Here is a 26,036-nt window from a genome sequence, read left to right on the forward strand (position 1 = left end):
AATATTGGCATTTGATGTTCTTCGGCTCTCTGCACCGCGGTTCACCTTCTTTTGTGTAGCTTTGTTCAGGCTGAAAATAGCATTTATTTGATCCTCTTCTCTTCACATTGCCAGGGAGTTTTTTTTTTAATCTTTGGTAGCTTGCTGGCGGTGGGAAAGAAAGTACGTATGTTCTTGACTTTGCCTTCAGCGCAGCTAAATGGCCGACCCCCCCTTCCCTAGTTACCTACAAAGACATTCAGTGCGGGCACCTTACTTAAAAAAATCACCTGGTTATTAAAATTCTCCTATGTGTTCCTCGGTCTGCCTATTTTCATATCCTACTGTACACAGCAGCTAGGCAAGTTATGTACGGCTAATTAACCAATTTTCAAATTACAAAATGGGGGGTGTTAAATTGGGTAGCATTTGTATTTTACATTCGCTTCGTGAACAGTTATTCAGATAAGTGACAGAGCGCAGCGTCAAGGTGTGTGGGCTGGTAAAAAACATGAGGATGGGGAAATTGTGTCGAAGTGAATTTCTGTGGGAAGCGTTCGCAGAATCGAAATGCCTGTGCGCATTAAAGACGTGTTTTTGCCGTTTTTGAGCATGTTGTCGGGCGGCAAAGTCTAGAACACATGACCGAAACTGTAATTATCACAATTATGCCTTATCTTTTTTTGGTCGCTGTCTTGAAGTTTTGTTGATTTATTAAAATTATATTGTCAAACAGACTTCATAACTCTTTGTTTTATTATCTTGGTTTTTTGCAGTCATAATCGACTCCATATACAAAGTCACGGAAGGTCGCCAGTCGGAAATATTCCACCGCCATGCTGAAGGGAACTTTGACCCCAGTTGCTGTTTTACCATTTACCATGGTAACCACATGGAATGCCTGGATCTGATAACGTCTAACCCGGAGGAGGCCCGGACTTGGATTACAGGGTTAAAGTATTTGATGGCTGGAATTAGCGACGAGGATTCGCTCGCTAAGAGGCAAAGGACACACGACCAATATCCTTTATGGACAATTGAATATCGCATTGCTTTCGGTGCATCCAATATGTTGGTGCATGACTCCCAATCAATGCCTATTTGTTCACTGACATTTGCCCTGAATTATTATACATAACCTGTTGTCATGTTTTTTGCTGAGCTCTCAAGGCCCTTGGACATAAATGAGAATTTATTCCAACGCAGGCCTTTCTCTGTGCATTCTGGTACTTGTAGTCCTCCGTCTACGCAGGTATAACCAGGACTCCTGGATGAGTTACTCACGCATGGAATCGGGAAGCTCGAGAGCGCTGTTTTTTTGGAGCACAGCTCAAGAATAAGCAATATGGCTAATAAACATTGGCAATGTCAATAGGTCTGCACATAATGGCTTTGCTAATTCTTTTTAAAATCTTAGATAGCTTTAGCAAATGAGCGCACATCCAGATTGGTTATCTCGGTACCTTGATTTGTTAAAACGGAAACAAATGCTAGATGAGATGGACGCCAGTCACGCCACAGCTGTTCACACCCAGGATTACTTTGTTAAAATAAAACAAAAACCATTTGAAGATGCCTGCTGTGCATGTGCAAACCTGTGCAGCAATCTTGGAATGGCACAAAAACACGTTAAAATGAACGTCCCCCAATAGCGTGGCAGATGGAGAAAAGTAAACAAGGGGATCTAGGGAGAGCAAGGATGCATAAAATAAATGATTGGGTTAAAGGGACGAGAGGGGAAACAGAGGGAAATAGGGTGAAAATAGTCTCTCATGCTCTACAAAGCAAGTTTGATATCAGCTGAGGAAGGATACATTATCCAATCAAAACACGAGGAGGCCAGAATGCTCCAGGTTGGGTCAAACACTAGATACAGAGGAAAGCCATTGACTCAGGAGCAGAGAAGTGAGATAGACAAGAAAGACATCCTGTCATGAGCAATGCCTGACAGGAAGCCCACTCTTAACCATATGTTACTTATAGGAAACAATAGATCTTCCTTATAAGCTCTCTGTTGCTGAAACGTAAAAATGTACATTTTATATGAAAAGTACTGATTTTCAAAACTGCAGTTACCAATCCAGCAATACATCCAACTGAGTTCAAATGCATTGTGACAACAGACAAATGACAACATTTTGCTTAGGGATTGGTCTATTTGTGGAACGGAAGAATTTGTGCTCCGATTAGAGGTAAGAGTTATTGATGTACTGAAACCGTGCTCGCAATATGTTTTCTTTAATCGGAAATCATATTTTTCTGTCAACCAATTAATTTTGCATCAATTTTTTTAAAAACTCTTTTCCTAGAATCATTTTTTTCTTCAAGTCGGAAACCATAAAGATTTAATAAAGATTTAAAATTCATTACAAAAGGCAAAAAATATTTATTTGCATTTTGAGTGATACGATACACATGATAAAAATAAATAGAGCTATCAGGGCAGTGCCCGGAGTCGGAACAGAGGAGCAATTGAACAGTTCTGCAGCATAGTAGTATCTCGTCTCCCAGGGGTTTGCCAAAACAGGCACTCCACTTTCACCTGAGTGGATGTGGGGTCCACACGAGGGGGGGGAGGGGGAAGCGGCATATGAGTGCACACACACACAACCGCACACCCGCACAATGACCGACATTCCCATATCAGACCGTCTAGTGGAGCACAGGGCAAAAAAAGGGGGGGGGGCTCCCAGCAGCGCTGCATCATTCAATCATCACACATCTTAAGCATATCATTCACCTAACCAGCCCATGAATTAATCTGACCTTCTCTAAGGCGTGTGTTTTGCCATTTGGGTCCACTAGGGTTTAACTCGGTCCTCAACCGGTATATGAGTGGCCGCAGCCAAAGCCCCTGCTGAGCCCGGGGCAGTGTCCCAAACAACCGCTACGCTGTCCTCTCCCAGAAGGTCTATCATTGCGCCCTAGATCTCTATGTCCCTTTCCACATTATCATCTGAGCTGACTCTCCGGAGCCGACATTCTTCAGCCACTGTCCACTCCAGTAGATCAGCCCTTCCCTTACCCCATTTTGGTGGCACCGGGCTGGTCCAGTGACTTGCGATATGCCGTTTGGTAAGTACCAGTCCCATGTGGGCTAATCTGTATCTGATCTTGCTACCTTTTTGAGGGAGTGGCAACAGTCCCAGTAGGCAATGTTGTGTTGTTAGTTCAGCTTTTGCTCTGGTCACTCTCCGTACCTCCCGTAATATCTCCTCCCAAAAGGGTCTCCCTACAGGGCATATCCATGTGACGTTTTGTTTTTCTACAAGAGTAGAATATTTTGCTTTCTCAAAATTGAATTCGTTTTTCCTCCAATAAACCAATGAGTTCTTGGTTACAAATTGATTCACGATTTTCCCTATTCAGGCCAATTTGTGGGAGGAAGGAGTAGGTAGGTGAGGCCTGTGTTAAGGACGATGTTCATTTTCTTGTGAGGAAAATTTGCTGACAAAATTCACTCATTTGCTTGTGTGTAAATTTGGCTCAGCCTTACTTGCTACTCATGGTCGGTCATAACTGTGGAGATAGAAGACTCCTTGTTTTCAGGTGGAACAAATAATTCTTACATTTGGGGAAAACTACTTTTCTTGACTCTGCATTCTGTATATGAACTTTATCCAGCCGCTTTGTTTCACAGGACTTTTTGCTGCATGCTCTAGGGAGGTGTTTGTTTTTTAATAGGCTTGTCCAATGCTTTCCTTCCCTGCGGAGCACAATAACGTATTGTACTGGAAGTCTCTGACCTACTGTATCATGTTACTTGCATTGCTTTGAAATGCCGGGTGAATGCTCCAAGATTGCCTGGGATGCGAGAAAGGGAAGCGTTTGCTTCTCTCTTCATGCCTGGTCAGAAGACGCCAGCCACTTGCAGTAATGCACACAGCATTATGTGTTGCTGGGGGAAAAAACTTGCTAAATATGCCTGTTTGAGAGCAACATTGTCCTCATCAAAGGAAACACGTACGATGTATTAAAACGACATGTCGTATTTGACACTTGAGAAAATACAACACTACTTCACGAGAGCCAATTGAATTTACATTCTTCTGTTGTAAAAATACGATGCGAACCAGAGCTTGTGTCACACCGATGATGTTGAACAAGTTTTCTTGCATGTGACAAATACATTGTAATCAGACCTGCTCCACTGTAATTCCATTAGATTGTTCACTGAACTTGATAAACATCATTTTGAAAGAGAGGGCACAGTTAGTTTCAAAGGGCTGCAGACAAATTAATAAAACCATCGGACACATAGCAAGAACAAACCCACACAAAACTGTACCATCATGGGCAGTGTACACAATATGACAGCTCGAGGTGTTGGAAGATACTGCTTTTGCACTCGTTCGTAAAGTAGTACAGACCTCAAAGGGTTTGTGCCAGCGCCCCTCTGGAGCCTTTGCTTTCAATGGGGGCAGATACTGGGTATCAACAAAGGGGAAGAGAGATTGGTTGGCCCATCATACACCCTCTCCGACCTCGCCACAGCCAAAAAAGGCATAATGTTCCCATAAAGGAGTCTAAGTTGGCTACCTATGTTGCTTTATTTAGCTCCTTCTAGACTACAGTCCTATTTTGGGGTTCATTCGTTGTTAGGATACAGGGATCTCACCCACAGAGATGTCATGTTTCTTCATTGGGTCCCTTGCCTTGTTGGGTGGGGGGTGGCAGGTCAATACCCAAGTGGAGCCATGTGGGGCACTTTGTGGCAATCTTTTAAATTCTGTTCTACAGCCTTCCTGAACAGCAGTTCAACCGCCTTGATGAACGTTCCCCTTTCTGTAAGGGTTTATGCAACCAGCAGGTTTTTCAAAGTGATTTATGGTTGGTCCAATAAAAGTGTTAATATTATCTATGGATATCCTATGCCAAGAAGATTTCTTGACCATTTTAATGGAATCAATGATGAGATTAATAACAACAATGTACTCGGATGTGATTCTCCATAGTGTAATTGGAGTGGATAACATGTTTCTTGCCCTTGGTGGCCCACTAGGGTACTGGGCATTCACCAGGACACGTGGAAAGCCCTAATCTAAAATGTAAAAGATCAAAATGGTTTAATGCCAGTTCCTGTCATGCTTTGGTGTTCGTGCACAACATTGTTTTCGACAATCTATAAAGTAACATTTTACTTTAAGTATATATCTATTCCAGTTTACAACTTCTAGAAGGACATTTCCTATCTGTAAAGGAAGTTCTAACTTCAACTCCCCCATCCTATCCCTCACCTGAGTTCAGACCGGCTCAGCATCATTAACCATCACCTTTTCTTAATATCACTGGGTTTTCCCTCCCAAGAAGGTGGAGCCATGTTCCCTTTAACAAATACATCAGACTAGTTAATCTCCATTGTGGTACCACATGCCACATACCGTTTGGAGGTTTCTATAATGATCAGTATACCTAGTCTCTTTGGAAAGTGCAGTTTCTTAAAATATCTGGCAAGGTATCAAAGCAATATGCTCCACTATTTTCGGATATCTCTACCCCTCCCCAGTGCTTCTTGCCCAGTTTTTACTGCCAAAAACCACCAGAGGTTTCCTCCACTACATCTCTTCAGAAGGTGGAATTGCTGTCTCATATTTAGGTAGAATTACCTCTTTGCTTCCTGCCAATAGCATGTGAGATATGATTTTCTCCCTTCTGCAATACACTGGATACTGTTACTCCGAAGGGGGTCCCAGTATAATGACCTCTGGACAGTGGCTTCTTGCTTCATCTGTTTTGAAAATGATAATCTTTTGTATGGTATTCCACCAGATTTTTTCCTTCACTACTCTATTTTTCGATGAACAAGTTTTTGTTGCCCTTAGGACTCTGCACACTTTACTCCTACAAACCAGTGGTAAGGTTCTTGTGTTCTCTCTTCCAAACATGGTAAAACTGGTATATCTGTAATCATCACATTTAATATACTTCTAAGTCCCAAGTAATCTGTACCACATTTACCCAGCGCCTGTAAATGAATTGCTACAAGTAGGCTGCAGCACCGATTGTACCACCCAATGAAGTAACATTTTAAAATATGTCTCGGACCTGCCACCGCAGTCTGTAGTGCAGTTTTGAACTGCCATTTCGACCTTCCTTTATAATAGTTAAAAGTCACCCCTCAGGTAGGCCTTATAGCCTCATAGGTCAGATTGCTTGATATTTAAAAAGCAAGACATGTGTACTTAAGTTTTACATGTGCTGGCAGTGGAAAAGCCCCAAAGTCATTTTTCACTGCAGCAAGATTAGCTCTCTCATAGACTGACACTGGGTTACCTTGTCACACTTAATAAGCAATACATTCAGTTTGGGAACAGATACAGAACTACTTCTTTCACTCATTTTAAATGTTATTTTACAACCCATTTTAATGGTAAAGTCCGATTTTAAATTGCTATTCAGAACATGCAATTTTTTATAAAGTTGCCATTTTCCTGAATAATCCAAATGTGCCTTCTGCCAGGGTCCAGGATGCAGGGTCACATGACTGTCATTTGTTCTCCTGTGGTATGATGTCTATTCCAGGAAACATCAATTACAATGACAGGCGAACCACGCGTTGCCTTTGCAATGCAGTCGGGACAAGAATGCATTCCTTTTCCACGCCTGTCTTTCCAACTTTAAAGTCCAACGCTTTCCCTACTGTTGCACCGACTGAAGTTGGAATAGTAAATACTATTCCAAAGTCCAGCGCTTTCCCCAAGGCAAGTCATTGGAAAGACTTGCATGGTAAAGGAATGCGTGATTAAGACGCATTTGTTGTTTCGACAGCATTGTTAATGAAAGCATGGTTTAGGCATCCGTGGTTGTGTCCTGCAACCGCGTATTCCTTCCAGACAGGGGACAAATGGGCCTCGGTGTGGACGGGTGTTCTTCTACTGAGCAGGATGGCCTGAAGGGTGCACTCAGTCCTTCCTGGCTCTAGAGAAAAGAGTGGGGGCTGTACCCACTTCCTTTCTGAGTTCAGAAGATGCCTGCCCTGTCATTGCCAATTGCAGCCTACAGCTGGACATGTCTGCCCTGTGTTCCCACAGACCGATTATACCCAGACTTCAGATAAGGGGGAGAACTAACCAGAGCCAGATTAGGGTTAGACAAAGGGTTTGACCCCCACACACAGGCTGGCACAGGGAATAACAGTGGCACCATCAGAACCTCTTATCAGAACACTCTTGGATCAATGGAGACTTCAAAAAAGGACTGACCTGCTGTCTGAAGCCTATAAAAAGACTGGACCAGCTTGCCTTGAATCCAGAACCCCAGAAGTAACTCCAAGGGTCAGGCTACAGTGACACAACAAGCTCCCAGAGGCCTTTTCCTGCACCTGCCTAGCTAACCAGTACCAATTGGACCCTGCTGCTTGCCTCTGCTGGAGTGAGTCCTGACCCCCAACTGGTGCTCTTCCAGGTCCTGGAACTTTGGCTGGTGTTAGAATGTATTTCACCACACCAAGAACTGCAAGGACTGTACTCCAAGAGGAAAACCAGTGATTTATTACTCTTTTCCTTAAAAATAATTGTCCCCAGTCACCTTATGAATGTAAGAGGACTACATCCAGGCCAATACGGACCCTGCATTGGACCGGTGACGTGACTGGGCCCTGTGTCTGGAAAGGGCTTCACTGTCCAGAGCTCTTAACAGTGGCATCAACAAGCTCCACATTTTCTGCCAACACAAAGGTCTGATCATTGACTGGCTCTTCACAATGACGACGACCACACCGCCATTGTGAAGTTCTGACGAGGCCTGAAACTTCAGTGATTGCTTCTTGTGGGACAACTGGACTAAGTTAAAAGACAAACTTCCCACCGGGAGGAACCTGGTCCCTGTATCTGATCTGCGCTCTATTGCAATTGCCTTGAACGTTTTACTGTGATCCGGTCCGGCACTAGCAGATAAACGTGAGTTGCACTTTGTGCGTCCTGCTTCTTGGTGCTATTTTTACTTACAACTAATACAATTCGTAACTCCAATTCTATTTATTTAATTTCTTTTCATCTTGGTGTCATTTTATTAATTAAACTTTACCCTTTTTCTTTAAATTGTTTTTTTTCTTGTGTTGTGTTATTACTTTATTATTGTTTGAGTGCTGCATACATACTTTAGTTATTACCTCTGACTTAAGCCTGGCTGCTTTTGCATGACGATACAAGAAGATTAGCACAGGTTTTGTAAGTTACTCTGTGGTTCACCCTAACAAGGATTGTTTTTGTTATTACTTGAGTGGGGCTCATACCACTCAACTAATAACCACATTTCTTGAAATCTGGACTTCCTTGTCCTTAAAAGGGTGGACAAGCCCACTTAGTGTGGAAGAGTGTTCCCCCCCCCCCCCCGGAACATACCAGCATGCCACAGTTTTTATGTATGTATGTTATGAAGATGTTTTGGGATAAATTACCATCTGATTAAGAATTTATAAGTATTCTCGTCCACCTGTATGCGTAGCAAAGTTGTTTGTTGTTTCAGAAATGTTCTTCATGTAAATGTAATTGCCGCTCCCCATCCCAAATCTCCATGCATCATGCATTGACTATGCCATAGATCAGTCAGTGGGTGTTTACCTACCTGTCTGGCATACCAATAACATCTAACAAGCTGTGACATATCATACGGCATCCACCCTGACCAGCAGGTTTTGCATTCAGTGTTGGAGTTGCGTATAATGGAACCTCTCGTCCTCACATACTCCAAAGTTTTGCTTTACCAGTTCAAAGGTTTTAGGCTCTCCATTGTGAAAGAGATCTCTCAGAGTTATACAACCTCTCTCTTTCAATTTTATAAATGCTTGTCTTTCGAGGTCTGTGACAAAATCAGTGTTCCCCATAATAGGGTAATAGTGGGATGGAAATATGTAAAATTACAGCAGAGGTGTAAGTAACCTCACACCCTTAAATTTGGTCTGGTCAGTCCAGCGATGGGGAGTTTCGAGTCACTCCAATATTTTGCCAGCTGTGGTAGTCCCCAAAGTGGTCTCCTTCTCAACATGTGGTCAGGTATGCACGACTGTTTATCCATCTCAGAGGGGCCCATTAAAAATATAGTTCAGTAATGCTGCTTGTTGATTTTTCACCAAGTCTGGTTCATGTAGGCCTCCCATTTCTGAGCATAGAAGACATGGCGCATATCAAATGAATTTGCAACAACATGTCTGGAAACACAACAAAAGTTATTTCTGGAAGCTCAAGGGGATCTCCTGGTAGATGAAGGTATTTTGAGAAGTAAGGACATCTGAAACACTGCCATACATCCCACCCATGATAAAGTCTAATGTCTCCAGATGGACAAGTCAGTTGTAACAATGTTTTGGAGGAGTTTCACATTAGCATCTCTAGTAACTTCCAGCATGGACAGTTGAATAGTTTTTAAATTGTGATTGCATCTGCAGACCATTGGAAAGCGATGGATTCTGAAAAGGAGTGCAGTTCTACAGGGCTCAATGTGGTGTTGAGGCTCATTCACTTGTTAAGATTAATTTAAAGCCCTAAACCTTTCGGTACTCCCTCAGCCATCATTGTCAAAGAAAGATATCTCCATGTCTGTGACCCTAAGTAGAATATCATTTGCAAACATCACCCCCTTACAACCTTACAAGGCAGACTAACCAAGCGATGATGAGTCGAATGACTGTGCAGTCGTGTTGTCCTTAGAACTATCCTATTTCCATGTCCAGACACACAGGGTTCTGACTCCCTCCTGTTATCAGGGGTAGTTTTGACACTCTAATATATTCTTCTGCTAAATTATACTAGAAAGTGTAATATATATCATAGATATATTGTTAACATTGTTCATGTTTACTTCCTCAACCATTTGAGAACCTTCATCTGGTGGTGTTTCTACACAGCTAGATTACTTTAATACTCTAAACCAGGAACTTTTTAAATTAATGACAAAAAATGCACTTGGCTCAAAGAGGCCTATATATTCATTAAGGTATTAAGATATTTTCATCCGACAGTAAACCACCTTAATTAACCTTTAATGTTAACAACTTATTCAAAATAAGTAAAATGTGTTGGCAAGTGCAGAGAGCGCCGCAGTTGCTCAAGTGAAAATAAAATTACCTCTGTGCATGTTTTTGCAGAAAATAAATGTGCTTTTAGCACCCTGAGAGCACTAGTATATTTTACTTACATTTGAGGCATATCCAGGATCTGTTTCTCTTCCACAGCATATGGTTCCAGTTACGTTGGAAAGAAGCATTGTTTTTCTCCCATTGCTCATTTCTGCATATAGTACAGGATTCCACATAATTTTCGTAGTGCATTTAATTGCATGGAAGCTTCAGAGGCAGGTGATTTCTACTACATTTCGTCCGATGAATAAAATGTAGCGATACTTATGCTCTATGGGCTGACAATTTGACTCAAGATCTTTAGAGTTTCAAATTTTAGTAACACTCAAATCCGCCAATAAATCAATCCTTCCGTCAATCAATACATTTTGTAAAGCTTGTATACTTGTTAATGAATGATGATCTAGGTATGGCGCTTCAGGGAGTTACCAATTGGAATGCCGACGTGCAGAAGCCCTTTAGTTTAGGTAGTAATTTGGCCGCAACATTCTGACAGTCTGTAATCCCTGCACGGATTATAGGACAGAAGGTCCATGCAGCATACTCGTTTATTGTGCTAGGTCAGGATTACTCGTTGTGCAGTGGTTTGGAGACATTTTCCTTCAATTTTTTATTTACATTGTGAAAACACTGCAGCTTGTTCGTGAGAATTTCTAGACTCGGCTACATATCACCGTTATTTAAATGCAGTTACTTTTTTTGTCCGTGCATGAGCTTTTCTCGTGTGCTTAACGTATTTCAAAGGTATTCCTAATATCAGCATGACTCTGGCCTCATTATTAAATTAGGGAAAATGGGTACAATTGTTATTTTTAAAGCAATTTAAAGGATGCCTCCATATAACGTTAGGTGGGTAGGTATTACATTTCCCATTTTAAAACAAGCATTTGCTATGCAATAGGTCTCACATTTACGCGAGTTTAAGATCTTGGCATTGTAAATTGTGTATTTGTTTTAAAAACCAAAACATAAATAAAAGGCATTGTCATTTACAATGCCAATAGCTCAACATCTCCTGCGCACCACAGTTAAATCGGACGCTTCTCTTGACACCTCTGTTTTCTGCAGCTCTCTCCACTCCTATCTCCAAGCAGCCATGTGCCCCATTTTAGGTCAAAGGCCACTGTGATCCGGTTGAGCAGTTAGTAGAGTGTTCTTTGACCGGTAGAACATTTTTAAGTGGCACCGGTTTTGCTCTTTGTAGGTCGAATTCAACACCTGATAGAGGGCATTGGAGGTTCTCATTTGCCACTTACATCTAACTTACTTTTTGTCGCGGTGTGAAATCACCATAAACTTTAAAGAAATGATAGATGGCAAGTAATCAGACGCTTTCTACACCGGACCACCCCCCCACCAACTCCCCTAAGACTCTTCTGGAAGAGTAATTCTGCAGCCAACTGCAATTTGCTCTGCCCCAGGTAAACATTTCTTTCTTGCATATACCTCGTTATGGACATGCTTAAATACCATGGCCTCAAATCTCAGAATTGCATGGTCAGCAACAGTGGAGAGGCCACGTTTCCTAAGGCAAAATCCTTGTTGTGAGTTGGACTTGACATTTATGGATTTCCACTCCACCCCAGGTGCCTGCATGGCAATGGAGGGACCTTCTGCAAGCCACCTTGGACTAGTTCTCCGCTGATAAATTAGTCCTCGCCCAAGAGATAGGTACATTAATTAAACGTAGAAAGAAAGAAAACCAGAAGCTTTCTGTTTTGTGCCATTGCAGACAGTACCTGTGGAAATGGCATTTCTAAAGTCTGTCTGGGATTGCTTATGTTTCCCGTCACGGGAGCCGTGGCCTGGCAGTTTGACTGTTCATACTGTAGCAGGTCCAAGATTGATTTACATCTAGTTTCTCCATCTGGAGTGCACAGTGGGTAAAAAAAAACTAAATAGTGGACTGAAATGTGATCTAAGCGATTTTTCAGTGGCTGAGAATTTTTCGAACCCAGTAAGTGCTGCTGGTATAGCTGATGTTACTGCAAGGTATACGGGAGGGTCTTCTCGCCCTCATGGTGCCCCTTGTGTCCATAGACCACCTTGCCAATGCACAGGAGCTTTGGCCTGCGCGATATCCTTCTCACCCCACAGTAACCGCGTGCCCTGCACACCCCAGTGGGAAGAACTCCAGGTCTACGGTGCTTAACGGTAGACTTGCGAAGGTGGTAGCTAGCAGCCAGGGTGTACCGCCAGCCCCTGCACTACAGTAAGAGGGGAGGGGCAACCCATCAGAGAGCCCCATTCAGTCTAGGGCCACCAATGCATATCGATCAGCTCTCGGACACTTGGGGTGAGGGGGCCGATTACATTCTATGGGGGGGCACATCATTCTGCGTTACGCTGCTACAGGGCAGCGCTACCATCATAAGCAAGTAGAACGTTGTGTTGGGAGCCCCCTAGCTGTGAGAGAAGTCAACGAATGGCAGTGACGGTGGGGTCACAAGAGGAATGAACAAGTCCCGGTAAGGTAGGGAGGGTGTGCTTGTGAAGAGCCTCGTGTGCAGATTGTGCAGAGGCAACCATACGCTGTGCAGAGGTCACCATAAATTGTGAATCGACACCCCTCCACCACACACCACTTTTTCTCATAGCAGGATGCCTGTAGATTTTCATCGGAGGAGGAGGTAGATAATAGAAAGTATGAACTGCTAATAAATAAGAGGACAAATAATTTCCTTTGAGTCAGAGCAAACACTACACGCACAGATTTCATATTTGTTTAGGTGTTTAAAATGCCTCAAAAGACAACTGGAGGGCAGGTGGGCCGGGGGGATGGCGGGGGAGGGTAAAGAAGGCACGGAGAATGGGAGGGAGGGTGGGGTTTTAAAGAAGGCAACAAAGCACGTCATGCCTTCAGTAAGAGAAACTGGATAAAGAAAATAGTGCTCACAGTCTAAATAACACGTACTATGTAACAAACGAAGTAAAGGGGCCAGTGGCCATGGGAGGTGACAAATGAAGTGGAGGCGGTCCTGAGGAGGGGCTAACAAGCCGATTTACGAATCAGAAGCCAGCATTTAGGACAGACAGTGACACAAGCCAATGGCAAATATGGGCAGAGAGTGGGCGGGGATTCTATTACCTACTCCACTACAGCAGATCGGCAGAGAAGCGAATGCGCGCTGGCCCGACCTAAAAAAGTGTGCACGGTTTATTCATGCAGAGACCAATTTAATTGTCACGTTTTCAATTTTCGACTAGTGTCTTCAAAAAAGCAACATCTATAATAATAATAATAATTGTTTAAAAAAGTGGAGTCTGCAAAATGCTGCATGTGATGTAAAAAACTTCATGGTAATTTTGTCAACACTTGGTATGTCCTAGAGGAGATGAAAAGGTGCCGATTACTCTATGGTAGAAAGATATAAAAGAAAAGCATTCGTTAGGAAAGAAAATCCCTTGTGCATCAAGCAACATTTATATTAAATGAGCCATGTGTGTGTTAGAATAAAATTATGAATAATTATGTAAAATGGCCTTTCTTTTCCATCATCCTAAAATGCCATGCCTAGATACTTACTGTGGTGGGGTTTCAATGGCGAGTCTCGGTTCTAATTAGAAATATAACCTGAATTTATAATCGGTGATGTGCTTGCTTGAAAGTAATTAACTTTAAAGGAGTAAATGTAGACATTGTACAGAAAACCATTGTCCTGCTCCATTGATTTCCAATTAGGGCCAGAATAGATAATTGGCACATTTGCAAAAGCCTAATGTGTAGGGTATGCAACTGTAATATAAATTGAGTTAAAGGCTTGGTCCAATGGAAATGAGCTAAAACGGTTGTCTGTGGGCACTCACATACAAAGTGGATGCCTGTATTATTTCAGAATTTCGTGCAGTTTGATATCCCTTTGGACCTTTGGTTTACAGGCTTAGATTAAATGCAGCTCAGACAGTTTGCTCTTTGGGAGACCCGATAATGCTATCAGCGGCCAGGGGCATGTGTTGATTTTGAAAGGTACCTAATCAACAGCTCTTTCTCCTATTAAGACAAGGCAATTTGATAGATGGGATGCTGGCAGAAATCTCAACCCTGCTAATTGTTTTAGAAGAATTCCAGTCCATCGTTTTTTGACCACCTGAGCCACTCTTGGCGAGGAGAAATTATATGCGCCAGTAGGAACAGTCCAGCCCGACCTGCCAGCTCATTCCGTTTGCACTGTCACTCATTGCATTTTTTGTCTAATGTTTCTTTCTGTCTGCCATTGAGGAAACAGGTTTGTAGTGTTTCATTGTTTTTTTTTAGCCGTGTGGCTATCTGTGATATGCAGAGCATATGACAGTAGTTTATTTACAGTGTGTTGGAATGTGTGTAATTGATTTGGGGAATATTCTGTTTTTGCTGTTTTTACGGTTGTCTATCTGAAATATACCCCTTCAGGATTAAAAGTGCATTTGCATGAGGAATCTTAACACCACTGTCAACTGCAAAAGAAAAAAACAGGTGGGGGTATGACTGCATTATGCCAGCACAATCACTAGCTTTTCTCCAACACTGCGACAACAGATGATGGAGGCAAATGATGGCCCAGTCAGGAAACGTCTGTTTTTCTCAGCAAGTGAAGGAACCAATGAGGTACAGTTCCCTTCGCTTGCTGAAGTCAAGACTTTCTCGCAAAGAAATGCTTTTGCCTCCACAGGGGAAAAGACTTCATGAAAAAAGAGCCAATGGGTGGTGTAAGCATGACGGTGTGCACACAGAGGGCTCAAGAATGTAACCGCTGCTTCCCGCATCCCTATTGCTATCAGCTTCCACCTCCTAAGCAATAAGGTTCATAAAGAAGAAAGCAGAGACGAGGCATTGGTACCAGCGCCACAGAAGGAGATGGCTCCAAGAAGCAGGAGCTCTACCTCTCCATCGCTAACCTCTCACTAGCGGAGGAATATAGGACCTGCTGTATTAACAAGCATTTGCAATGCAATAGGTCTCGCATTTATAGGAGTTTGAGCTATTGGCAAATGTGTATTTTAAAAATTTTGTTTTTGTGCTTTTATGGATGGTTTGCTGAAATCCGAATAAAGTCTATTTGAATTGAATTGACAATGCTTTTTATTTAAGTTTGGTTTTTTTAACACATAAAAAATAAAAGGCACTGTTATTTATAATGCCAATAGCTCAAACTCGTATAACTGCGAGACCTATTGCATTGCAAATGCTTGTTCCCTGTTGAATCCATTTTATCAAAGTACGTGATGGATAATTACTAGTCAGAGTAGTCAGTCGGGTGACCCAGAGCTCACCAAACGACCCCCCGGGCAACAACGTTTATAGACTTCTCATGTGAAGCCGAATGATGGCCTCGCGCTCGTGTTTTACGTGCTCAATTTGTGATAGTTAAATGGCAGACAATGTTCCCGCCCCGTGGATATGTGTTTTTGTTGCCCTTTCATCTCTTCAAAGAGCCATCTAAGGCGTGCTGCTTTCTTTCACTGGTTCTGGAGTCACGTGCAAAATGGCGGAGCCGAGTGGCGTACAACGAGAAGGGCGACGCGCGTGACAGACACAACTGGTGTATTTATTCACACCCCTTTGAGCCAGAGAAGGGCTGCCTATCGGCGTTCGGAAGCCGCATGAACTGTGTTTATTCTGGTCCTCACAAGATAACTTTTTCATTTATTGTGTGTGTTTTTGGGGAGAGGGCATTCATTGGTGTGTTAATTGGTCGCGTGTTTCGCTCGGGACACTGTTAGAGGCAGCACTTTTATCGTTACTTGGCACAACAAGTCCCGGGGCGGAATCGTTTATGAGTCAGTAGTTTGTTTGAAGAATAATGTTCTCATGAAACTTTAAAATGGAGAACTTGTGTAATAGCGGTTTGTTCTTAAACCAGAAGCAGACGGTAAACGAGTTGATGAATGGAGACAAATTGATGAAAAGTGCTTCAACGCAGATTGTCAGTGGTAGTAAGCGCTATAATGTAAATACAATTACAGTAACAATTACTGATGTTTTGGGCAAGCAGTCTGATGCAGTTCCATGAATAAAGATTCCGACTAAAATAGGTAACACATTTTCCTGACCACATGAAAGCTACCCGTTTGTCATTTAGAATAAAGAACAGACCCCCTACCGATGTATAGACAGTGCCTGAGTTTGTTGCCAACGACCAGCTTTGGGCAGAGAGCCGAGACGGGATAGGGAAGGGAGGCCATTTGTGAGAGTTGTAAAAAAAATAAAACGCACTGGGTGCCGTGTTTAATGTGTGAAAGTAATCGCGATCGCGATCACATCAAAGCGGCCGTGCGGCCCGCGAAAGTGAAAGCAAACGAGTGCTTTCAGGCCTCCAAATGGTGCGCGCGCCCGGCCGATGCACATGCACTGTATTTGGAGACCTGAAAAGCCACTGTTTGCACTTCCAAAACTCGCTTACTATAAGTCTCGCCAGAGCAGCGCTAAAGCGCTGTCTCAGGCGAGACCTAAAAAGGTTTACCCATTCTGTGCCTACAGGGAAATGTGTTGATACTAGGGCCATAGAGAGGGAAACCTGCATGCATTGCTGTACCCTAAATTGTGAGCTTGAATAAGAAGTAACTAAAAGATGGTGACACAATAAATCTTACTGGTAGGAATATGTATGCTCTGAGAAGAGGTGACAATCGCTGTCTTTGAACACACATAGGCACATTGCTAATATATAGCTATTAGTGATGATAACAAGGGGCAACTCTCAATTATAGGCATTTATACGCTTTGATGAGTAGTTTCAATCACTCATGGAGCTGATTTGAGAGAACATTGTGACTTACGAACTAGATTTACAAATACTGACTATCCACCATTTAATACATATTTATACAGATACACATACTCCAAGGCAGGCTCCTGTGTGGGCTGAATGGGGTATAGAAAGGGAGGAGATACAATTATTTTGTGGTCACCGGTCACTGGGGGCTCGCATTAGCTCTTGTACAAATAATACATTTAATAGTGACTTCTAGATTGGGCCTGCTCTTTAATGTGAAGAGGTGCAAACCACAGTTACCATAAGGATTCAATAGCCATTGAAGAAAACTTAATATCATACAATAGTAGATGGAGTGACTTACCAGTTACTTCAGGACGTTGGCAATGCTAAGCCCTAGCACGCACCTGGAGAAAAAACCCGGGAAAGGAACAACCAGCTCTGCAGACCCTGCCAGACCACAGCCACGTGACCTCCGTGCCCCGAATCTTCAGGTAATGCGGAAGGTAAATTAATCTCAGAATTCACCTAAGAGGTAAGTATATTAAAGGATATGTGAAATCAAGGAAGTTAACCAAAACAACAAATGTGGACGACGCCATGCATGTGGCGAACTGAGTAGGAGCCATACAGTACACAAATGATACAAGGTACCATCTCTCTGGTCGTGTATCTGCTTTTAAGGACCTGGAAACAATGTGTGTGCGCTTACCTGCTTCTGTTGTCCCTAAACCTGAAGGATGCCTTTGGAATTTTCAATATATGCTCCAGCTGCTAAGAGTTTCTATATACTCCAACCTGCTGTGGAGATCTCAGTCCTTGTAGCTGCTCTGCTCCAGCCTTCGGTACCCCCTTATCCTGCTCCTAGTCTCCCTGAGTGGAATCCTAACATGCCATTATTCTATGATTATATGGAGGGGGCAGGACAGCGAACATTCCAGGGGGACGAAAGGGCAAATGGGTATTCAAATGGCCTCATACCTGTGGGCATTCACAAACAATTTGCAGACTGTTTCCCTTCCTGGAAGCTCAGAGATATGCATGCCTGCAAAATGCTGGTATCGTGACCATAAAGGTTGGCATTGGAATAATACCACCATATTTCATGGGAGCGTAAGTAAACAGAGCAGTGTGAAAGTTGCTCAACTTGCCTTTGTGTAGTTACGCACAATTTCAGCAAAATGACACGCAATGTAAATCTGTCCTTTAACATTACATTATAGCATGAAATGCTCCCTCAAATCAAAAGACAGAGCAAAAAACAAGAGCACAAGGAACAGCATCTGCTTGTGTTCTGTTGTCCTCTTGTGTTTCCAGTGAATTGCGCATTTGCCTTACATTTTTACCACAAATGGCACGTAATTACGCAAAGTAGCATAATGGCCTAATTTCTAGAATTTTGTATAGAACGCGTAACCTTAAATTCCCGAAATGGAGTGTCATTTAATTTTCTCCCAGGTCTAAGGAGAAGGGGTTACTCCATGGCAGAAATTATTATCCCATGGAGAGAGAATAAAAGAACATAAAATTGTCTTTTTCCAAATTCCCAGCATGCCACACCAGTGGATTGGTCTGAAGAGAGCAGGGGCAATCACCTGAAGTATATGTGCTGGACAGGGTGTATGCCTGGCCATTTGAGTATGTTTGGTCATTCACACTTGTTGCATTTTGAGAAAATGCATTCACCTGCACAGACTGTAGTCTGAAGGCTACAACCACTATTTGTACAGGTTTTATTTGTGAATCTGGTCCTGATATTGTTTGTGTACACAATTACATCAGCACACTAATATTTTTCAGTAATTCATCCTGTGACTCATTGATGTTTTGCAAGTTATCTTTGAATAGATTATAATTTCCTTAATATATCTCCACATGGGTAAAACAAACTTTTGAGGAAGCGGACAAGAACAGGGATGGCCTGCTGAATATTGAAGAGATATATCAACTGATGCATAAGTTGAATGTCAACCTACCACGTAGAAAGGTCCGACAGATGTTTCAGGTAAGTTTATTCCAACCATCCTATTTTGTATGTCTGCAGGGATCAATGGCCAGCTTGCAAAAGTGCAATATAATAAGGAATGGACCATTGTTTATTTATATTAATTCTTTAAACTAGGTAAAGAACACTAATAATTATCCATTATGAATACTTTAAAGTACCCTATTCCATTTTCTCCTATATTAGCAGAGCAATCAGAGCTTTGAGGAAATCTTTTAAAATGTACGTTTTTCACTTAAGTATATTTAGAATGAGCTTTGCAAAAGCCTCAGCATTACCCCTTGTAGAAACCAATAAAATAATTGTACTGGGAACAATGTGCTACAGTGCTTCATTTGAGCAGGTGGTCTCAGGGGTAAGGGGAACCTGTACTCTTTTTTGGCAACCAGGACTTATTTTTCATCTTCAGAAAGAAAAGAGAGAAAGAAGAAAGAAGGGAAAGGTAGGAAAACAGTGACAAAGGGAGAAAGAAGTGCAGGAATGAACCTGCAAGAGTTAGGCAAAAGACAAGAAGTGTGTCCTGCATTCAGCTGCACTGAGGGTGGACTCCAAATTAAGTTTTTTGACCCCTAAACTTAAAAGTATATCTTTCCATGGGAAAGGTGTTTATTGTTTTCCTAATGATGTTAGCACCGCTTGACGAACCTGCACAAAACTTTACCCCAAAAAGTTCTACTCCTTAGGCTCCTTTAAGGAAAGTTTCACGCTCATCTATCAAGTTGGTGCCAAGAAAAAGGGGGCAACGACCCAAAAATGGGATTTCACAGTTTAATTCCCGTAGTAGAGTTTGCCTTCCGGCACAGAAAAAAGGGCTGAACAGAATCCCACCAAATTTGGCACAAGTGTAGAACCTTACTCAGCGTGCTTTTTCAGATTTGGTGTAGCTCAGTTCAGCAGTTTTCAAGAAATTAGCATTTAAAGATGGGCGTGGGTTGGACATGAAGGGGTTAAAAAGTTAGGTATATTTGGATTGTTGGTATCCAGATACATTTTGTTTGGCCAAATAAAAGGGGACTTGTCAATCCTTATTGGTGTCCAGATACATTTTGTTTGGCCAAATAAAAGGGGACTTGTCAATCCTTATTGGCTGACCTCAGAATGAAAAATATGTTGTCCCAGTCATTGTAGCACTCAGGGATATGTAACCTACATCCTGGAAATGAATGCAAAAAAAGGGGACAGGGAAGGTACACCCTGACCCGCAGGGTCAAATGGGGGGACCGAAGGGACCACCCCTGATTGGCTGGTCACAACGTGGGCAATAAGTTATGGCAGCCATTACAGGACTTAGGGGCATGATTCTCATTGAAATTATTGAAGTGAATGACAGGTTTTGAGAATCACAAAAAGGAGCACATATTAAGCATGATATGAGATTTTAGTGACAATATAAATAATTTGGGACGCTATACTTTATTTTAGGTATTATGGTGAGTTCTCATGTGATTTCACCCTGTGGAAAATGCTGACTGTCTGCAGGGATTTGATAAACCATGTTTGAGAGAAAACTGTTCTGTCTCGTGATTTTATCATAGAGGTTATGGAACGTGCAAAACGAGAGCACATTTTCTGTAAGATCATGCTAGTATCCTCTGTCGAGTGCGAAAAAGTCTGACATTCTGAGGAAAACTTGTACTTTAAACAGCAGCGTGTCATTTGATTTCCTAGTGTTCAACTGCACCTTTCCCACAATGGTCTAGTGAAAAAATAGAACACTAACAATATGTATTTATGACAAAAGAGTGGCACTCTTGAATTGCATCTTGATGGAATCAAAGGTGTAAAACAGGATGAGGTTTCTTACACTGGAGATTGCCAAAAAAAGAACAAAATAAGGGGGTACTTTTCTTTCTAGATCTTATGGGTAGTGAGCTAGAAAGCTAAAACTAGGGCACATTTTCGCTAGTTCTCAAACATCTTCCTCATCCATGCTTATAAAATATTTACAAATGCAGGAAAAACATGTAATTCCAACAACAGCAGCAGTTTGTCAGTTAACTCCTGTTAGAAATTGGAATGTGGTTGACTTGGGTGTAAGCCCTGGTCAAGCTGCAACCACAGTGCTAGTGAGGTAAGAGGCCAACCCTAAATTAACCTGTACTCAAACACTGGTAGCTTGGCACAGAGCAGTCCGGCTTAACTTATGGGCTGTGTGTAAAGTATTTAAGTAACACTTCAAACAGAAACTGTGACAACACACACAAAAAATCCAAAACAGGTTTTAAAAATACCTCTGATTTTAATAAATAAAAGAAGACCAATATTTAAAACATCCAATTAGTAGAACTGGACATATTGATTTTTTAAATTTTATAGCAAAAACTAGTGCCTAAAAACAAAAAGCACTATTGGGGATATGTGGTTGCACCAGATCGGGACAAAATCACAAGTTCAGGCCGACAACAGTGGTGCGTGGGCCACCTACAGAGAACCAGTTAGGTCCGCTCAACAAAGTACCTTAACTTCGGGTGGCAGAGCATTGAACAATAGCACATTGTGGGAAAAGCATAACAGTTCAAAAGGACACTTTCCCAGGCAGCTGTTCTAGAATGTAGCAAAAGTTGTAGCAAATGCACTGCTCAGTACAGGAGATGTCAAAGGAAACAATTATTATTTCCATACCACTGGCAATACAGTGGAATTTTCCCATACGCTCTGGTAATACTAGTCTGTGATTTCACTGAAAGAAAAAGGTCTACATGAATTTAAGCTAATATACAACCAGATCATGTTAATTGTGAATCACACATTAAAAGGAAGCTCAAGCATATAAGTTAAAATATATCATTAATGCATTATTAACATTTCTATGTGGTTGAAATTAATACATGTAAGTATAGGGTACTCTTAAAATGTATAAGTACCATTGTGTACATATAACTAATAATTTGTCTAAATTTCATTAATGGGGAGGGGTTTGGCCGCGACGCAAGATGGCTGCCTGATCCCAGAGCTCTGCATTGTGGGGAGCCCCGGATGGCGGCAAAGAGCCTTCAATTCCTGGATGACACCCTTATTTAAGAAAATAACATTGTGTGAATAGCACAGCTCCACAACGCGACATTCGTTGAAGCTGAAGAATGCTTCTCTCCTTAGAAACGGAGATGTGTCTCACACCGGCCGCCACACTCCAACGCTGAGTTGACACAGCAGTCTGGGCTTGCACTTCCCTTAGCGTGGTGAATGGCTCTCTAATGGCGAGAAGCGCCTGGAATAGGTGAGGAGGAATGTGCGTGGCGATGGCGTATTGGAGCACAAGGGTTGCCTGGATATTTCTACCGCATTTCTGTCAAGCTTCTGTCAAGCACCTGAGGTAACTGAGGAGATATTACTCTTCTCTCTGCCGTCTCGTTGGTCTTCAGTGAGAGTGAGCAGACAACTTGTTGCGACATTGTTGCCCTATAACGCGTCTCTACCGGGCAATTTTCACTGCTCTTAAAGCCTCCCTGAATGTCTGCTGTGCTGATGAAGTGAAGCTGCCTGGAACTGTGACGCATTTGAACCACAGTTGACTGTTGCTAGTTAGTGGCAACATTATTACTTTATAACGCTTCCTTTCTGAAGTAACTTTCTTTATTGGCAAGCTCCCCTGAACATTTGCTACATTGTTGAGGCAGAGATGACTGGAACCAAACTGCCTTTGAACTAGGTGCACTGCTGTTGCCTAGTTAGAAAAGTACCTTATAAATTTCCACAACTATAAGTTCTTACCATGCATATTTGATGAATGAATAACGGACAACTTATAGCAGTATTACTACTTTATAACGCTCCTTTTTTCAGTACGCTCTTTTGTATTAAGTAACAGGAGTGCACTGATTTACTAATTTGAAGCATACCATGTGGAGCTTCATGAGCCTGAATTCATTATCACTGCCTGATGTTGATTTGAAGTGAGTAATATTTTCTGTCATCAAGTGACAAACGCTTGAGGCTACCTCATTTTTTGCCAGGAGGTAACAAACCAATATAAATACTATTGAAGTGAATTTGACAATCTGGGCTCTCACCACTCTTCTGTCAGATCGCAGGCCTGTTATTTCCTTATACCAAACTGGCCAGTGCTTCTAGAACTGAGTTACATACACTGGTGTTTACTCCTGATGCTGCTCTGAGGTGATTTATGTGCGCCAGTATAAAATAACTGATATAGGGCCATATGTAGGAAGGCAAATTGCGCTCGCAAATGCTGAAATTCGCCGAATTTCGGCATTTGCGATTGCAATTTGGGCAGTGTGCTATGTAGCACACAAAAACCCACACGCAAAATAAGGAATCGCAAAATTTGCGATTCCTTATTTTGCTAATGCATTTAAGGAATCCCAAATTGCGATTCCTTAAATGCAATGTAGGAAGCACCCAAGTTGTGCAATTTTGGCTTAAGGAATCGCATATTACCACCAACCTCAGGTTGGTGGTAATTTGCGATGTCCTTGAAAAATGCACTTTTTTGCATTTTTCAAAGTGCCATGTGGCGCACAGACATGCCCTTAGCGCATGTATGTGCGCCACATGTGCACACATGTTTATTTCAAGGGGTGCAAAAGAGTGTCCTATTGACACCCTTGCAACCTTGAAATTGCATTCTCAATTTGCGATTCTCTAATTGAGAATCTCAAATTGAGAATGTCTTCCTATTCATTCCTATGGGCCTTCTAGCCCATAGGAATGAATGGCAAGGTATTCCTTATTTGCGAATCTCAATTTGGGATTCGCAAATAAGGAATAGGTGGGAATCGCAAAACATTTTGCTAATCCTACCTACATTCAGTTTTGCAATTCTCTAATTGCAATTCCCTAAAAATTGCAATTAGAGAATCGCAAAACACGTTGTACCTACATATGGCCCATGGTTGTGATGCCTCTATTTTAGTATGAAAAGCCTTACTTAAGAGGCCCATCCAGCTGTAAAGAATCTAGTTACCTGTCAAAGGCTTTTACACAATGACAACCTGGAATGCCTTCTGGAAAAGCAGCAGGTAAATCTTCAAAACAGCCCTCCAATTTTGAAATACTAAGCCTGAGACGCGCGGACTCAGAAATCTGCAACACTCCCTCCACAGCTCTAAAATAACATAATCCTATGATGACATCTGCGCCAGACTCTACTATGGAACAAATACTCCAAGAGATTACTGTGGTCGGACGACGTTTGGAAGGAATGGAGACGTCTATCTCTGTTCTTGCGACGGAGACTAAATCCATACTATCTGATATTGCGGGATTCCAGAATCGGCTTGGTGGTCTCACTGAACATGTAGCTACAGTTGAGAATTGTCTTCATAATGTACACGTCTGAGACCAAGAACTTCTCTTCTTAAGAAGCAAAGTGATATATTTGGAAGATAGAAATCATCGGGACAATGTGTGCTTCTTTGGATTCCCGGAAGGAATATAAGGATCAGATGCTAAATCCTTTCTTAAAGCAGCTCTCCCGAAGATTACAGGTCTCACTTTTGACCCTCCAGTAGAAATGCAGAGAGCACACAGTATCGGTCCTCGTAAAGGAGGGAGGAATATACAACCATGTACACTTGTTTGTTTTCTGCGGCATGAAAAAGCTCAACAGTTAATCAGAGTGGCACATGCACATGGTCCATACATATTTGAGAGTCATAAGATTCGAGTATCTGCAATCTTTTCAAGAGACCAAATGACCGTCGTAAAGCTTTTCTCTCTTTTCGACCTCACTTATCCCAGTTAGACATCAAATATGGTCTTTTTGAACCAGCACGGCTGCAAATTACTAAGGATGGCATATCCAAAGACTTTTTTAATCAAGATGACCTTTGACGCTTTCTGGACAGCATCTCTCCTCAACATATGAAATATACTGAATTCCTACCTGAGGCCCAATCTTCATTTTCTTCATCAACCTCCAAAAAGATCCCCCACATCCTGCGTAACCCAGGTCGTTCCCAAAGTAGGGGAAGAGATCTAGATAAACATATACGCTCGCTTGGTGATCGAGCTCAAGTTCTTTAAGCAGTAGCTGCTCTTACGCAGGAAAGAGACAGAGACAAATCATGCTCTCCACTTAAGCCTCCACCATCACTTGACGACGATGTTCTTTGAACTTGATTTACTACTTTACTGTTGAAATCTTGAAGAACAGATAGGAGAGTAATATCCTACTTCCTGTTGAAGTCACGACCTGATGAGTATCTACATATTTATTTACTCAATTGTACATTATTTGCTGTAAAATGTCCGTACTATAATTTTTAATATATTCTAATTTATTCTTGATCTTTCTTTATCTTCTCTCTTTTAGTATTTACACATATCACAGTTTCCTTGTGTTCATTCTCATAGTGTTATGAAACCTTTTATCTGATTGCACTGTTAATATTGCTACAATCCTTTGAAATGCTATAAATTAAGAATTGGACTATACATATGAATTACTGTCTTAAGGTTATGTATTGTATTCTGTTTACTTGTATTTTCCTCTTAAATTGTTACTCTTCTCCCTCTTTATAATAAGTATTTCTGATATTATTTCCTTATTATAATGTTAACTTATTTTATTATTGAGATATTATGCTATTCAACTAGATCGATGTTTAAATTACTGTTAATGTTATTTAGGTGTTGATTTACTGTCCTTTATATAGGCTATATTTCAAATTTCAAATACTTCAGATTTTCTTCTTTACTTCTTCAGATTGCTCTGGAGCACAATACTTGGAAGCTGATATGCATTGTTCTTCTTTTCTTTCACTATTCCTCATATCATTTCTATATTTCCTTTCTCTTTTTTCTACTTCTATTTAAGTAAAATTACTCAAAATTGTTTGCCTAATAGATTACTTTGGTATACTATATTTAGAATAATTAATTGCAATAAGATTTAAATGTGTCAACATTTAATTATTATACTATTTAATTGTTATTAAGTCTCATAACGGTTCTATTTAATACTTACTTCCTCCGTTACCCCCTTTCTCTACTTATCATGTATCTCATATTATACTATCTGATTATTTACTCATTTCCATATTCTCAAGTTCATCTAATACTGTTTATAATTTGTCATACCTATGCACTCTATCCATGCTTCTCGCTGTGGGGGGCTACCCCGGCGCGCATAGCTCGAAAGCTAGGTTCTGCAGTGAAAAGTTCTATTCCCCTTATACTGCACTTTTTCCCTGTGCAGTTTATCTACCCTTATTTCTCTTTTTCTTTCTTTTACCCAGTCCTTTTATAATTTCATTTATTTTATTTTTGTTTCTTTGTTTATTTTCCTATACATTCATAAGAAACTACACTCATTCTCTTCTCT

General features: G+C 41.5%; 1 protein-coding gene across 7 annotated transcripts in view; it reads left to right on the forward strand.

Moving 5' to 3' along the window:
- The window catches only part of PLCH1 (phospholipase C eta 1), a 944,957-nt gene that overhangs the window by 529,997 nt on the left and 388,924 nt on the right, over positions 1–26,036 (forward strand). For all 7 annotated transcript variants that reach the window (XM_085634800.1, XM_085634805.1, XM_085634802.1 and 4 more), the window contains 2 exons: positions 756–999; positions 18,622–18,751. In XM_085634800.1, the coding sequence (XP_085490926.1) occupies positions 756–999; positions 18,622–18,751 (374 nt within the window). The remainder of the gene's footprint in view (positions 1–755; positions 1,000–18,621; positions 18,752–26,036) is intronic.

Source organism: Triturus cristatus, chromosome 11, assembly GCF_964204655.1.
Source record: "Triturus cristatus chromosome 11, aTriCri1.1, whole genome shotgun sequence".
Taxonomy (NCBI): Eukaryota; Metazoa; Chordata; class Amphibia; order Caudata; family Salamandridae; genus Triturus; species Triturus cristatus.